Genomic DNA, 17,851 nt, shown 5'->3' on the forward strand with positions numbered 1-17,851 from the left:
AAAAATTGTGTTGGTGATATATCGATACAGCAGCCCACGATATCAATACTGTATCATCACATTAAACGACACGATATATAGATATTTCAATATTTTTGCAGACCTGTACTGATCACTGCACGATTTCGCCCATATGCCCATTGCTCTCTACTCACTTCATTCTCCAATGGTATTTTTAAAATCTATGATACACAACAATTCCACAACGTCATGTAGTTATTTTGGTACAAATAAAAAAACAAAAAAAAATCTGCTGCTCACTGGCAGGATTCACAGCCATGCACTGGAGATAGAGAGTCTTTGTTGTGATAATGTTTACGGCGGCGTCAGCTTTCATTGGGCACATCAGTTTTCTAGAGCGTTTTAGATGAATATTGCGAATTTTGACATGGACACTAATGCTAAAGTGTGGCTAATAAGAAAAAACTTAATCCAAGAAGCGTTGGAGCACTTTTCCACGGTATTACGGGTATACAAGTATTTGAGTGGGTTGAAGTGCCTCTGCTGTATAAGTTCATCCTGTGTAGACTCGGTGTGGTATTGCAGAGCCAGCTCCTGTCGGCTCAGACCCCACAGTGTTTGTTTACCACCCAGGGAAAAGAAGAAGCTCCACAGTCTAGAAATCGGTGCTGTCAGCGACTTCAGTGAAAAACCCAGAGAGGAGAGGAGACAGGGCTCATGTGAGGGGAGAGGAATACACCAGGTTCAAATCAGGACCAGCTCCACGTCCAACAGAATATTTTAACTCTGTACTGGTTCTTTATCCTGAGATTTTTTTATTAAGCATAAACATTTTTAATGATTGTTTTCAGACATTTTCAGATTAGCACTTGTTGAGGATGCAAAAATATCAGTTGTTGTCTCTGTCCTGCTGTATAAACTGAATTACTGATGTATTATTGTTATTATGTATCATTGTTGCTGCTGAATATCTATCCATCCATCTATCTATCCATCTAAATGAAATATATATATATAAAGTAGGAGTGTGAAAATTATTATAAAATATTACTTTTTCTTTTATGTGAGCTACCTTGAGTCCCTATTCATGATAATATTAAAGCCCCAAGGATGCGAATGTGTTTATTGCATCAAAAAACATGCTTTCTTACTCTGAGTGAGCTTTTCATCTCCACAAACCTGACTCTTATTTTGCCTGGAGCGAGGCCTTCTCCTGCTTGTTTCCATGGAAATGTCGTTCCTGCAGCTGTAATATTTCACAGTATGGTATAAAAAGCGTCTATATCAATGTAGAATGTTTTTATGTTTTTTATAATATGGTTTTAACTTTCTAATTCCATGGAACAATTATAAGAGCACATAGACCAATAGACAGACATGGACCACTGAGGGATTACATAGATACGACATCACATGGTAATGTAAAAGAAAGAATTATAGACATTTTTCACAACGACCGGAAGTGCCGCAATGTAGGGTAAACGTCACTTATGTTAATGGTTTTCTGTGGCAAAATATCTGTGGAAATGTCTCGTGTATTTTCTACCAGCTTCGTAAATCTGCCCCATCACCAAATCTTCATCCAACAAGGTCGACAAAGGACATATTCTGTCCATGAAGGATTTATCCACAACTATCAAGGTAAAAAAGACGAAAACTTAAAGGTGAACAACGATGACGCATTTAGTGAACTACTCCTGAGCAAAACTAATGTTATGGTCATGAATAAAACATAAGTAACTTGTGAAGTCAGACTGATTCTATGATTAAAATTTAAAATTTATTTCATGATGTAGATATTGGCATAGATCAGGCATGTCCAAATTATGGCCCGTGGGACAAATGTGGGCCCCAGGCAAATTTTTCTTGGCCCTCAGGCTTCCAGTTAAATTGGCCCAATCAAAAATTAACTTTTTTTTTTTAAAACTCTACCTTGATAAAGCTAATATTTAATATTTAGTGTGTGATTTTAAGGATCTTGGAATGAGCCATCAGTCTTTATTCATTCTAAAGAGTTAAACATGCACATATTTCAATTATTCACTGTACTGAGCACCAGTCTACGGCCCTCAATCAGCCCTCTGCTTCATTTGTGTTTAGATATGTGGCCCTTGATGAAAAAAGTTTGAACACCCCTGGCATAGATGTCTCGCATTCAAAATGCACAAATCTCTCTATGCCAATATCTACATTTTGGAGTAGTTCACTAATGCTAGTTATTGTTCGCCTTTAAGTTTTCGTCTTTCTTACCTTGATAATTGTGGATAAATTCTTCATGGACAGAATATGTCCTTTGTCGGCCTTGTTGGATGAAGATTTGGTGATGGGGCAGATTTATGAAGCTGGTGGAAAATACACGAGACATTTCCACAGATAGTTTGCCACAGAAAACCATTAACGTCAGTGATGTTTACCCTACATCGCGGCACTTCCGGCCGTTGTGAAAAAGGTCTATTCTTGAATGTGTTCAATAAGATTCTATTGTCTAAGATTCTATTGTTTTTTATTATCATCGTCTATTCCTTTATCGAAACGGACAATGAAATTTTAGTACTGTGACATTAGCAGATTCTGAACATAAAACATCTCCCACTAAGTTTATAGTTTTATCTACTCTTTGTGACTCTTGTGCACTGACCTTGCCACAGGCTCTGCAGTGGTGCCTCCTCTTGGTGAAGGTGAACTTGACGTCACACTTCATACACACGGGAGCCTGCGAATCGGGCACCCAGACCGGGGCCACCTCTCCCAGTGAGATCTTCCTGCACAGCGCCCCCTGCTGACCGGCCTGGACATCATTATCAGGACTCTCGGGCTGCGGTGTGGAGTTAGAAATCGCATCCCCGTTTAGCGTACTCGTATCCTCCGTCAACTCTGCGCTTTTTCGATTTTGACTTTCTAGATTTTTGTTTTTACTGTTCACCGCTGACGGCCCGAGTTGATTTTGGACATGATTCGATAAAGGTTGAGGGATTTGCAGTTTGAGGTTGACCGGTTGCTTGGGACGTGCTCCTCCGTACGGAATGCTGACCGGCTGCAGTCGCCCGTTGTTCAGTTTCGTTTGGGCGCTGCCAGACGTCGCGCCCCCATCTTGGATTTCTTGTTTGCTCTCCTCCATCTCCTTCTCTTCCGTCACCGAATCTTCTTTGGATGATACGCAAATGGACGCAGCTGCTTCTTCCTCCTCCGTTCCTTGACTTTGGGACGAAGCGTCTTCAACCGGACCATTGCAAACATTCGTGACGTGTGATTCTTCCTTTGCTTCCTCATCTGAACTCGCTTTAATCTCCTTTTCTGCGTCAACGCTATCCGATTCACTGCAACCTTCTCCATTCAAAATATCTTGTTTGGATTCAACTTGTTCTGTAGTGTCCTCAACGTCGCCATTTTGTGCTCCTACTTCAAAACTAAAACGTGTTGAATCATTTCTCTCCTCTTGACTTGAGGACAGTTGTTCCGGAGCAGCAGGTTGCCCGTCCCGTAACGAAACGCAATCTTGTGAGCCCCCATTTTCGCAAGAATTCACTGGAGGAGGTGACAAATCATCAGCCCCCACCAGTTTGCCGATATTGGGCTGCGGAAGCGGAGGGCTGTGGACGTCCGCGGGTCTCTCCTCACTCCAGGACGGATGCTCGGAGCTGGGGTGGCGTTTGGGATCGGCGCCCGGGGAGAGGCTGGACGGCGGGGTGGTGGTGGTGGTGGAGGGGGTGAAGTCCGGGGGGAGGGTCTTAAAGGGAAGAGGACTGTCCCCCGGGCTCAGGTCCGCGTGGGCCAGGGCGGGGTTTAGAGAGAGCAGGTGAGGGGGCGGAGCCAGGATCTGAGTCCACTTGGCGTCGGAGAGGATCGGAGTGTCTGTTTCATCTGGAAGAGAGAGAAAAGAAGTTGGATAATTTTACATAGACACAACTGATTTTTACACAAACTACAGAGATTTTGGTATAATATGCATGTCTTTTTTGTATTGTAATGAATTTATTTGTGAGCTTTTTTAAACAGTTATCATTCTTATTATTATCAAGTGGTTTGTGCGCAGTTGTAATGTAATGGAAACTTCTGGATTGCAGATAGTGAACTTTTAGTATCACATCCATGACCTAAGTCCATTGAGTTTCTGCAAAGTTAATATGAAAAACACCCATTTTACTCATCAATAACGGTGAAAATGTCAACGCAATTGTAGCTCTTACGCAAAATAATTTAATAAAATATACCTAAAAATACTCATGACGTGACATATCGATACTGCAGCCCATGATATCGATACTGTATTATGACATTAAACTATACGATATATGGATATTTCAATATTTTTGCACATCCCTATTCAGGACAGTATCGAAAATCAGATATTAACAGATATTAAAACTAGCATCGAAACTAGATACACATTTGAGCAGGTATTGATAAAAAAAAAGACATATTCACAGGACAGAAATTAACTAAAAAAAGTCACATTCACTGGACCTTTCTTCTACAGAAAGTGACATTCACAGGACAGTAATGAACCTTTCCTGAATAGTTTTAGAATAATCTTAAGCTGTATCAGACAAGTTTAAAAGCACAAAGACTAGTATGTGCCCATGGACCATGAAACCTACCTGGACCACTGAGGGATTACACAGATATAAAGACCACATGGACATGGACATATAAAAGACATAACTATGATTTAATGTTGAAAATCACATTTTATTGTCTTAAAAAGTACTTTTTTTATTATCGTGTAATTGGAATTGGTATAAATCTATTCCTTATAATACTAAAACTTCAAACTTTATTTTGATTCTGACACTAGTTGCAGAAAAGTGGAAACTTCTTGATCTTGCGTGGCAGGGTTCCTATACAATTTACAGTGAACAGACAGGATTTTAAACAAACACTTAAAAGGGGCAGCAATTAAATAAATTGCTCCCAGTGGGGGGCAGAGGAAATTAAGACAATTGTATGGTGATTTAGTAAACATTTATGCCAGATGCCCTGCTGTAGTAGACAAAGTGGGTAAATTTAAGTGTTCTCATCAGAAGAGGTGGAAAAGGTCTCCAAGAACTACTGCTGTCTGATAGTCTAACGAGGTTCATTTGGTCTTCCACTAATTTATGTTATTAGGTTCTTTTTTTCAGACCAAATTCTTAGATTATTAGGTTATTTTTTTATCTGACAAAGGAACCTAATAACATACTGCTGTCTGATGTTTTTAAATATTTAGGAATAAACTCTGAGATTAAAAAGTGCTGGTGCATATAACTTCTCTGTTTGAGGGCCTGCCACTTGTTTTCCTCCATGGAGATGTTATTGCTTTGTCCGCAAGTATTCCACATTATGGCATTAAACTTCTCTGTCTCCATAGAGATGCCCACCAGCCCAAGTTACAGGTCAGATCTACGAGAGGACCCCGCTCACATTGAGAAGAGGGTTTTCGTTTTTACCAATAAAACGCCTGAATGAAGGAAAGGCAGTCATGTTTTATGCTTTACTATGAAATATTTCAGGCAAAGTATTGACATCTCCAATCAGGTGCACCATAAAAGCTACACAGTGTTGCTTTAAAGGCCCTAAATTATGTGATATGTGTGAAACAAAAGAAAACAAAACAACTCCAGGAATGTTTGTGATGAAGAAAGAACATTAAAACATTATTCCGTTCAGAAAACAGCGGGCCCTTTAACTTAAGTAAAGAGTATTTCACCTGAACCATTAGTATTCATAAAGTGTTCATGACCCATTACTTTGAGACAGGAAGCTTTAAATGATCTGCCACAGTGAAGCGGGCTCCCAGGTGATTTAAGAAGAACAATCAGATGAGAGCAGGAACGAGGTTAGCGTGGAGTGTGAAATTAGCGCCTCGTGAATGGACTGGGACACAGTGAGAAATTGGGCCACACTTGAGCCACTCTGGGGAGCTGTCGATCAAACTGTGGCAGCGAAGACGGGAATGCTAGAAGTCCAAGGAGAACCGTGGTGATATGGATTATTTAAAGACTAGAAAGCTGTGTACAGTGTGGAGATGTTTTATTGATGGAACTGCAAATCAACACCATACAAATTATGGTGACAAGTACTGCAATTGTGGCTAGAATGGCGACATATTTTTTGCACATTGTAAACAACTCCAGAAGCATTAAAATTTGCCTGAAATCTGAACTGAAAGAATCTCATGCACAGGGTTCCCACTCTTTCACTGACAAAATTTCAAAACTGCTCCATGACTTTTTCATGACCTAAAGTGAATTTTCCATGACTTTACAGCACCTACATGTGTAGAATTGATTAGACTTTTAGGGCTAAATATGAAATGTTAATCCTTTCCACTCACTTTATGGTTTGGTTTTATAGTTTTTTAACATTCATTATACTGTCAGTGCATTTATTATTGTTTCTTTTAAACAAAAGGCGCAGACGTTCGGAAATAATCATAATAGCCTAATGATAACATAACAGAACGCTGTCGTTGTGTGAAAGAGATGCTAAAATTCCATGACTTTTCCAGGATTTCCATGACCGTGGGAACTCTGAATCTGTGTATCACTCGTTCATTTGTTTTTCAAAATAAAACCAAAAATAAGAAAATGAAAAAAACAACAATTTTCTTCATTATTTGTCTCAAAAAACAAAATGAAAATACGGATAACAATTCGTTTTTTCAGTTTTCAATTATGTGTTTAAATGAATAATGGAAAAAACGAATAACAACCATTTCCTGTTTCCGTGACTTAAACTGCGATGCCGGACTTTTCTGTCACATACGAACTAAACCAGGACTAAACAGGTCTCAGTCCCGGTCTCAGTCCCCGGTCTCAGTCCCGGTCTCAGTCCCGGTCTCAGCCCCGGTCTCAGCCCCGGTCTCAGCCCCGGTCTCAGCCCCGGTCTCAGCCCCGGTCTCAGCCCCGGTCTCAGCCCCGGTCTCAGCCCCAGATCTGGTCCAGTCCCTGTTCAGTCCATATGCAGCAAAAAAGACCGGCATCGCAGTTTAAGTTACGGAACTGGGAAACGGCCGTTATCCTTTTTTCCATTATTCATTTAAACACAAAATCAAAAACTGAAAAAACTAATTGTTATCTGTTTTTTAATTTTGGTTTTAGAGACAAATAAAGAAGAAAACAGTTGCTTTTTCATTTATTGTTGGTTTTACATTGAAAAACAAATGAACGAATGATACACAGATCACCCTGCATGCATTTTGGAACATGTTTGTAGCTTGTTGTTTGAGTGACTTCTCGGCCTTTTCACTTATTTTATCTATAACCATTTCATCACTGACTGAAACCACAGAGCGGAGTAAGAATGAGGTCTTTCCTGTTGTGTTCACCTGGTACCCCTGGATACTGCTGTGATGCTGCAGGACATTTTCGGCTCTTCCACAGGATCTGCTGACCCTGCCTGACCAGTCCTCCTGTTAAACTGCACTGAGACCTTTGACTGAGACACAGTAGAAATGCGGCAAAACTTGAATTTCCTTCTGAATCAATAAAGTATCTCTCCCTCATTCTATCTGTGTCTAGTCTGTGTGCTCTTATACTTGTTCTGATACAGCTCAAGATCATTCTAAATCTATCCAGAAAAGGTTTATTTCTGTCCTGTGAATGTGACTTTCTTTAGAAGAAAGGTCCAGTGAATGTGACTTTTTTTTTTTTAAGTATCAAAACTTGCTCAAATTAGGTAGTTTTAGTATCAATTAATATCTAATTTTCAATACTTTTAACAAACTTACATGTTTTTTTAAGTACTTCGTAAACAAATTCGTTTCAGTGGATTAAGTGATGCACAGGGCATACCTTTAACTCTCCTAAAAGTTAAGTAGTGGGATGGTATAAAACAGGATATGGTGACAGAAGACATCAAGTAAGTTTGTGTAGGCAGAGTTTTCTCACCTTCATTTTGCTCAAACTCGTCCAGCACCTTGTCCAGGTTGAAGGCTTCGGCCTGGAAGTAATTCTCCATGAGTCAGGAAGCTCCACCCTGCCGCTGCGGTGCCCCTAAAAAACAGGAAGAACAAACTGAATACCGCACATTTCAGAACACAGCATCAGGCGTATTCAGATTTGACACACTTCAGATCTGCCGAAGGAAATACTCTAAATACTTGTCCAGAGTCCACAATGTTGCACAACAGTGACCGCACAGTAAAAGTTTCCAAAAGTAAATTTCTCACGCATTTCTAAATAAATAAATAAAGTGGAAATAAACTTTTTACAGCTTTTAACAAATCAACCCCGGTTTTCAACGCTACCAGCATACACTCACTGCTCTGTATTTTCTCCAATTTAATTTCAAAGGAAAAAACCTTCAACTATCCATAGGAGGGGCCAACAACTGCATGACTCTTTGTTGTGATGACATTTATGGCAGCGTCATAAATGTCATCTCTCTCTGACATTGTATTTATATCAATACAATTAGTGTATTGATATAAATACAATGCACACATTAGACACTGCAGTTTTCTAATGCGTAAATCAGCAGACTAGTATCTTTTATCAAGTCGGTTTAGATCAAGATTTCAATTTAAAATGTCCAAATTATAAAATAATGATGCATGTACACTGTCAGATTATAACTATATACCAAACACAAGCATAATATAGCTTCTTTAAAAGTTGCAGGGGGTTAATAAGCTATGTGCCAACTAATGACCACAAGAAGAACTCACAATCTTCTTAAATAAACTGTAAACTTTCTAAACCAATAAGTTATTACAATGTTTAACCAAATTTGAAAAGTTTTTGGACTGAAAACCACCACGTCTTGGATAATAGTTACAATGGGGCTGTTTAGTCTCAATTGTGGCTTTAAACTATTACTAAACTACTTCATACTAAATAGAATGCATATAGATGAAGTCGAGGAGCAAAAGATAAACAGACAGATACATAGACAAATACACAGAAGCATTTCCCTTGTTACAATGAGAAGTTTTTGTGTTAATTGCACAAACAGAAGTGAGAATAGTATATGGATCAGGCAAGTGGTGCCCATTGCTGTGGACCAACTTACTTACCAGCATGATCGGAACTATTCAGTGTTTCTGTGTCATTTGTTAGAAATCCTAAACTAGCAAACTTAGCCTCTTCTACTGTGCACAGTCATAGAACATTTAGGCAAGAACAGTACAGTATAGTAGTCAATTATGACAGGTCGTAAATTACCGTATTTTTCGGACAATAATTCGCACTTTTCATGGTTTGGGTGGTCATGCTACTTATACTCCGGTGCGACTTATATATTAAAAGTTTCAGACAGACAGCCGCGAGAGGCTCTACTCTTGTGTGCCAGTAGTAAGCCTGCTGTCCTGCTGCAAATAGTGAAATATGCAGCCGAAAACAGTAATCGAGCAGCAGAAAGAAAGTTTGGAGTGACCGAGAAACTTGTGAGGGATTGGCGGAAAGCGGGAATGGAGCAACCGGGCGGGTGCGCCATGTAACTTTCCTGGAAGTCATTGGATGAGTCGACAAAGCCTGAACTTCAGTGACAACCGTAACCATCCTGTCGGGATTCAGAAAGGCCAGAATAATTCTAACTGGATGTTGAGATGTTGAGTCTGGCGACGGCTACGTAGAAGAGTAAGCGGCACTCCGTTTATTGAAGCTCAATAAAAACATATTACTACATTGTATGAAATTTTCACGAATTTGTTGGACATGATGTCAGCGTCCTATGAAGCGTTAACCATTCACATAGCTCATTCGTTTAAAATTTCTCTGTACACACATTTGATAATCCTGTAGATGAACTGACTGACTGCTCGCTCGCACAGGCTCATTAGGTCAAGCCGCTATAATGATGCAAATGCAAAGCAGACAGAAAACTCAGAGATGTAATTTTATTAAACTATGATATCAATGGATAATTTTGACATCGTAACATTCAGTCTTGACAAAGCTTTCCGGGTGAATAAACAACAGTGACGGTAAAACAAGGTGCTGGTGTAACCTGAGATGTAACTGGCTCTAACCTCCCTGTGGTTATTATAAGGTCAATATGAAAGCAAATTAAACAACAATTAAGATCTAAACACCGCATGATATGTTTTTCTAAAGAGTGTCAGCAAGTGTACACAAACCTAAAAGTCTACAACTAGAAAACCGGTTTTAATCATACACTGTACAGAGCTTCAAACAGACCTGTAACGTTAACCACTCTGCCGTTCAGCATCTCTGAATGTTTGTAAATGAGAAACCCATCTATTTATCTTCAAATTTAAGTCTTTATACTTGCAATAAGCACTTTTCATATATTTACAATAAGCGAACACACACAAAAAAATGAAAAAACATACATCTTAATTGAAAGAAAATGTAGTACATAAAAGTGACAATATTGAATGAGCCCTGAAATTTAATCTGAAAAAATGTAAAAAATATTTGGCATAGTTTTGACTAGAAATGAACCTTTTAAATTAAGGAAAAGAAAGAAATCATATAAAAACAATACACTAATAGGAAAATATTGACTCAAAACGCCAACTATTAGCCTGCTCTCCACCATCTCCACCCAGTCCTCCCCCCCGCTGTGGTGTTCAGCCCCTACAGGCCAATACCGTCTTAAAAATAGCCAGTGAAAAAAATGTCTCGTTTCATATAAAGAAAATGGGACTGAGGCTGATGTTATTTATAGACTGGGTAAGTTACATAATGTTGCTTCAATGTCCTCTGACCAACCTTCATCCGTTTCTATTTATAACTCCGGTCACGTGACTTTTCCCTGGTCATGTGACTCATAAAAGTGATGTACGGCTGATGTGGCTACTTCAAGGGCTCATCCGTTTAAGAAATAATGGAAAAAAATAATTGAAATTGTGATTCAAAGCTATATATTTTTGCCGCACCACGATCTTGTATGAGGTGGAATAAAATCAATGAGCGATGAATGTACAGAGTTAACGGGTAAAGGTTTCCAAAGAATAAAAACAATTACGCATGGTCTCATTTTTTTATGAATGGCTCAAAAACCAAGCTTAACTATAACTATAATTGCAATAATATTTAGCTTTTTTGCTTACGTCTATACATCTGTTGCAAATCTGTGTAATATGTGGTATTTTTCCCCCAAGTATTTTTATTTAAAGAGTTTTTAAAAGACTGATTTTTAAACACCCTGTACTTTATTCATTATGCATTATTCTTTATACATTATTCAGAAGCTTTCTCAAATTGTATTGCCTTCTCTGATTAACTTCTTCCATTAGCTCTCGGTTGTTCTGGCAAAATTCCAGTGAAGTCCTAGTAACAAACTCTGCGATTGGTTTGCACGTGACAGGTTTTGCGATATATGTTTGTAATTATCACTATAAATAAATCGTGGAAAAGGTAATCAGAGCAGTTAATCAAAAAAGGTAATGCTATTTGAGGAAGGTTTCCCTAAAAGGATTTGTAATATATGAAATAATCTTTTAAAAACTCTTAATAAAAGCCTTTGTGAATTTATTAGACGTTTTAAATGAAAACTTACATACATTTTGTGTGACATGCAGGATCCACCATAAAATATAATTGTTTCTATACTGTGCAAAACTAGTAATGAGTCACACTAGGACTAATTGCATGATACTAAAAATAGACTCGATAATAAAAAGTGATTCTGATACCAGGATGTAAGTGCAATTAATTGAATTTTAATCACGATTTAGATTTGTGTATCAAACAATCTCCAAACTCATATAATCGAGTTGAAATTATTTAGCTTAACAAAGTTTATTTTGGGATATTTTTTATATAAATATGTTTTTTTTGGGGTTTTTTTAATATAGAGATTGTAGAACAGCTGGATATATATATTATTTGGATACATTGATGTTTTTCTATGCCTTATTTCATGTTCAAAGTATATTTTCAGGGCATTCCCAGATTTGACTACTCCAATTTTAAGAATTTAAGACCTTTTTAAGACCATTTAATGAAAATTAAGATCAACATCGCTCCCAATATGCAAGCGAAAAACACCAAAACCACCAAAGTCACTGTGGATTAAACCTCTACTGATTGTTTATTAATTGTTCACGTTGTTGTTTTTTCTTCCCTCCATTTAACCTCACACTGCAGCCCGGTTGAGTAAACAATTAAATAGGCTAATGAAATTTAAGAACTTTGTGAAAAAAATAAGACTTGGACAACAAAATTTAAGACTTTTTAAGGCCTTAATTTAGGTACATGAAATTTAAGACCGTTTTAAGACTTTTAAGACCCCGCGGCTACCCTGATTTTATTCATTTTATGTTTTATACATTGCAAAACTGCTCTAAGTTCTATTTTTGTAGCCTATATTTATTTTCAATTTGAAAGTTTTGCGTAAATTGTCAATAATAACAAAGTGGGGTTTTTTCTTGAAAGAGAGAAATGCTGAATAAATGCATCCTGTAACTAAAAAAAATCATCGTTTGAGTAATCGTGATTTCAATATTGACCAAAATAAACATGATAATGATTGTTTCCATAATCAAGCAGCCCTACCAGGATGATAATAATGAACACAATTCTGTGAGACAATAGATTGTGATTTTCAACATTAAATGAGTGTTATTTTTCCATGTGGTCTTATATCTGTGTAATCCCTCAGTGGTCCATGGACGTATATTAGTCTATGTGCTCTTATATTTGTTCTGATACAGCTCAAGATCATTCTAAAGCTCTTCAGGAAAGGTTCATTTCTGTCCTGTGAATGTGACTTTATGTATGTGTGTTCAGAGGCTGTAAATTCTGGAGTCAGTTTTCACATCTGGTTAGTGACGGCAGTTCAGAGGCGTTGTTTAAAAAGAGTTTAACATGAAATATTAAACATTTCCTCAATGTTTGATAATCTTTCAATTGTGGATTTTTTTTATTGTGTTTTAATCCATGTTTGAATCAAAAGAATTTAATGCATGGTGTTTAAATGTAATTTTTTAATATATACATTTTTATGCACAATGATAATGTAAAAGTTTTAATGTATTCATAAGGTGGAGGCTTTAATATAAGCCCTATTGGGTTTTTTGCCTCTTTCGGCACCTACTTTTTATCTAGTGTGTTTCTTTTTATTGTCATGTTATATATGCAAAATAAATAAATAAATAAATGTATCAATACTACTTTTTGGATCAGTAAGTATCTGATTTTTGACACTTACAACCCCACACACTACCTGTACCTCTTTGAATATTTGTTTATTTATTGCATGGAAAACACAAAATAAAAATTTGCCACTGAACTGCACCAATATTTTAAGTTATACTACACTCTTATTACACAGAGCAATAAAACACAGCGAGTGACTGTGCATAGTAACAATTGCGAAGTGCCAGAGTCAGAACCAGGAACCAGCAAGTTAAAAAATAACCAAGACATGAGGAATGAAGTAAATAATGAAGTCTGGTGTCAGCTCTCACCTGCTCAGAGCTCCCTCTCAGTCACTGCGATGAATCCCCTCAACAGGTTTCAGTAACTTCAGTCAATCTGGCAACCGCCCAACGCCCACACACCTAGAGAGAAGGAGAGAGTCATTTTTTATTTTGATTTTCCTGCCCTCATCTTTAAAGCGACCATATTACCATATTATAATGCTGGTTCCTCATCACAAACAAATCCAGAGATTGTTTTGTTTCATTCGTTTAGCACATAAACCCTGCATATCTAGGCAAACTGAAAACACTTGTGATATCATGTGGTAAACTCCATGCATCTTCAATGGAATCATTTGGATAACTTCAGCCCTGTAATTTCCAATCTCTACTGAACACTAGGGATGTAACAATAACCGAAATATCATGATACCGTATTGTCAAAAGTCTCAAAATAATATCGTGGGCTGTCACAATATATCGAAATACAAGTGACCTTGCCTAAATGCATGGTTTTATAGTAGAAACAGCTTATAAACATACAGAACTACATATCCCATGATTCATTTCAGTGCAAACATGATGAAGAAATATGTACAGAAAAAACTAAAATGTGGCTGTATGCTGCAGGTGTTCCAATCAGTGGAAGCAAGAGTGAGGGTGCTCTTGGAAAAAGGATCAAAACTTAAAACACAACGGACTCCAGGCACTCCAAAGAAGTAAAAATTGCTCGAGGAAAAATATAGTTAAAAGGCCTTTTTTTAGATGGCCAAAGCCAACATGTTTCAACCAAAGAAATGAAGAAATGTTTTTACTTGAATTCTTGAGATTATGAAGGAAATAATTCACACCAAAATCTTGTCAAGGTATTTCAAAGCAAAATAAGTGTCCTATCTACAATTATATCAGCCTCTCCAAAATATCGCAATAAATATCGTACCGTCAGATGCATATTGTGATAATATCGTCCCGAGAGATTTGGATATCGTTACACCCCTACTGAACACAAGATAAAAAGTAGTTGTAGCTGCATTTTGTGCTTTGGAGATGTAAAACAGACTAATAATAACAACTAAAAAATAATTACACAAACATGTGTGACTGAAACAAAACACAACTCCAGGTGTGTTTTTACTAACATGGCTTAAAACTCACAAGAGTCAAGAAGAAGAATATCTTCATTGTAACAACAAAATTACAACAAAATTAAGTGCAGTCCTCATTCTGTGCAAAGGCAGCAACAAATAAATAATAAAAAATAAAAAGATAGAGTCTCTACATAAAAAAAAAAAAAAAAGTACATCAAAACCTCACACACCCACACATATCCCAGCCATACACATCCACATTCGTACCTGTAAAACATAAAAAACAAATGTTTTGATAGCACCATTTAGTGAAATAATGGCTGCTCTATAATGGCTGTTTTGTAGTTTGTCCTGGTTTTTATGGATCATCAACTTTGTGCAATCTCGGACTAAAAGCAATTAAAATTCACATTTTCAACTACACTTCTAAAAACACAAGTTATTTTATATATATACACTATTATTATTTTATATTCAATTAAATGCAAGCTTAAATTATCTTGCATGCTCAGTAGCGGTTTGCCCTCTCTGAAGTGAAGTCCTTGAAGGCGTCTGATGTGTTTATGGACCGTGAATGACTTAGGTCCAGGGTCGTTCCCATGATGACAGAAGACACAGGATTACACCAGAGACTAAATAATGCTGTAACACGGAGACATGACCTTGGAAAACACGGAGTCAACACATTTAAAGGTGCACTGCGTAACTTCTGCTGGAGGGTCTGGGCCTTGACACTTAATTGTCTCCATGGGGACATTATTTGTTTTGTCTAGAATGTTCCACAGTATGGCCTGGAACATGTCTGTATCTATGTTGACAAAGAGATGACGCCACCAGGACGAGTTACTGGTCAGATCTGTGGAGAGGTAGCACATCTTACAGTAAGAATGCACGTATCTTTAGGTATTTTTGAGTAACATAATAATCCAATCAATCCAACTTTATTTGTATAGCACATTTAATCCTGACTCTTAAAAAAAAAAAAAGAGAGAAGAATTATGTTCCAACCATGAGAAAACTAATAGAATCAATAAATAAAATAATAATAATAAAATCAATGAACAAAAATAATAAAATCAATGCATAAAAGCAGTACTAAAATAAAATAAAATAGATAAAAACAATAAATACATAAATAAAATAAATAAATAAAAGAGGACACAACTCACATGGTATTAAAAGCCAGAGAGTAAAAGTGGGTCTTAAAATGAGATTTAAAAACACTCCAGTGTGGGGGCTGTTCGGACATGAAGGGGCAGAGCGTTACAGAGTTTGAGGTCGGCCACAGAGAAGGGTTTAAGTCTTGTTTTAGGCAACACCGAGCTGGAGCTGACCCTCGAACCTCAGAGTGCATGCGGGGGTGTAAATCAGGATGAGGTCTGAGATGAATTGTGGGGCCAGTCCATTCAAAGCTTTAAAAACAAATTATAAAATCTTAAAATCACACAGTACAGCACCGCACCCACCCGTTAACCCGAGATTATATCAAACATTTGCGCAGCCTACGCCACGGACTGAACCAAGACTAAACCAGGACTAACCCAGGACTAACCTAGGACTGATTCCAGGACTGAACAAAGAGGACTAAATCAGGACTAAACCAGGACTAAACCAGGACTAAACCAGGACTAAACCAGGACTCACTATTGGGATGGGCTCGGAGGTGACTGCAGGAGAAAGGACCCACGCAGAGCTCCGCAACTCACGAACGTAAGCGCAGCCGTCGCCCGATCGCGCTTTGCAGACACCCTGCTCCACGGGCTCGGGGTTCTGTCTCTTAAGTCCAATATTAGTCCTGGTTTAGACCTGGTTTAGACCTGGTTTAGACCTGACCCACCCATGTGTAATTATTACCCGCCTGCATAAAATTTGCCCGTACCCGACCCGTGCAGGACTCTGCAGCAGAGTTCTGGACTAACTGCAAGCGATGAAGTGTGTTTTGGTTGATTCCTGTGTGGAGTGAACTGCAGTAGTCTAGACGAGTATAGATAAAAGCGTGCAGGACCTGTTTAAAATTATTAAAAGATAAAAGACGAAGGTGATAAAAACTGGATTTAACAACAGAATTGAGCTGCTTGTTAAGTTTAAAACCACAATCTACACTGACACCAAGGTTGATGGCTGAGGGACGAATTTGCTCCTTGAACTAATTCATGATGAATGAATCAAACAAATATGTTTAAAAATGACATTTCAATAACATTTCAAAAGAGACAAAAAGACGGTTCAATGCAAAACCTTTCTAGAGTATGTTATTCCTTTAAGTGCTGTGTATCTTTGCCAGCAGCCTCTCCTACCACTGCTAGGAAATGTGAGTGAAGTGTCTCATCTAAAGACACAATGAAACCACAGACCTCCGGGTTAGTGGACAAGTACCAGTACTCTAACTACTGCACCAGGAGTGATATCTATGATTATAAATGAAGTACTATGATTTCTTCCACAAACAAAATCTTAAAAAAAATGTTATTCTGCATAAAAACAGCTCACTCTGTAGTTTTGCTCCATACAAACATTCTGAAGTCTGATTTGTGTTTTAGTTTGTCACTTCACATTTGAGGCTTTTTAGCAGTTCCAGCCTGAAACAAATACACTGTGAATACCTAAAAAAGAAGAAAAACTGTCTAAATCTAAACATAAAAATCACAATTCATAAAATATTCCCCAAATAATTCAATTCAACTCTAAATGGAGGAAACAAAAAGTGTAGGCTGCACAGTTAGAGTTACAACAGAAGGAGGTAGGATTACAAACAGCAGCATCTTGAACGCAGAAGGTGAAGACACGAGGCTTTTCTTTAAATATTAACAAGGGTGGATCTCATTTAAAGGAGCACTGTGGAACTCTTCTGGAGGAGAATCTGCCATCTGCTTGTCTATGTGGAAATGTAATTGCAATGTCTACAAATTTTCCACTGTGTCATTTAACTTGTCTATCTCCACGGAGCTGCATTTTAAAAGATCAACAATATTTTGAACCACATTTAGCCGGCCTACATCCCCATAAGACTTCCTTAAATTTACGCAAAACTGACTCCTGTGAGCTTTTAGACATTATAATGCTGTTACCTCATCAAAAGGACATCAGCTGGAAAGTCCCCCTGAATTGTACCCTTTATGTTAGTTTATGTTTATGCATATTAAAAAAAAAAACTTAAAAAATCTAAAATTAAAAACATTTTTCTTCATTATTTGTCTCCAAAAATAAAAAAAAACAAAAAAAACACACAAACAAACAAACAAAAAAACAGATTTCAGTGTTCGATTTTGTGTTTAAATGAAAAATGGAAAAAACGGATAACGGCCATTTCCCATTTCTGTGACTTAAACTGCGACGCCAAACTTTTGCGCTGCATACGGACTAAAACTGGTCTCAGTCCCGGTCTCAGTCCCGGTCTCAGTCCCGGTCTCAGTCCCGGTCTCAGTCCCGGTCTCAGTCCCGGTCTCAGTCCCGGTCTCAGTCCCGGTCTCAGTCCCGGTCTCAGTCCCGGTCT

The 17,851-nt window shown here is 37.8% G+C and overlaps 1 protein-coding gene across 4 annotated transcripts in view; it reads right to left on the reverse strand.

Annotated features, from left to right (window-relative positions):
* Positions 1 to 17,851, reverse strand: part of zfyve9a (zinc finger, FYVE domain containing 9a) — a 62,181-nt gene that overhangs the window by 27,158 nt on the left and 17,172 nt on the right. For all 4 annotated transcript variants that reach the window (XM_055151636.1, XM_055151634.1, XM_055151635.1 and 1 more), the window contains exons 3-5: positions 13,319 to 13,411; positions 7,830 to 7,934; positions 2,600 to 3,822 (exon numbers count right to left, since the gene is read on the reverse strand). In XM_055151636.1, the coding sequence (XP_055007611.1) occupies positions 2,600 to 3,822; positions 7,830 to 7,899 (1,293 nt within the window). In that variant the 5' untranslated portion in view covers positions 7,900 to 7,934; positions 13,319 to 13,411. The remainder of the gene's footprint in view (positions 1 to 2,599; positions 3,823 to 7,829; positions 7,935 to 13,318; positions 13,412 to 17,851) is intronic.

The sequence above is a fragment of the Boleophthalmus pectinirostris genome, unplaced genomic scaffold (assembly GCF_026225935.1).
Source record: "Boleophthalmus pectinirostris isolate CB_2022bp ecotype Guang Dong unplaced genomic scaffold, ASM2622593v1 HiC_scaffold_16, whole genome shotgun sequence".
NCBI lineage: Eukaryota > Metazoa > Chordata > Actinopteri > Gobiiformes > Gobiidae > Boleophthalmus > Boleophthalmus pectinirostris.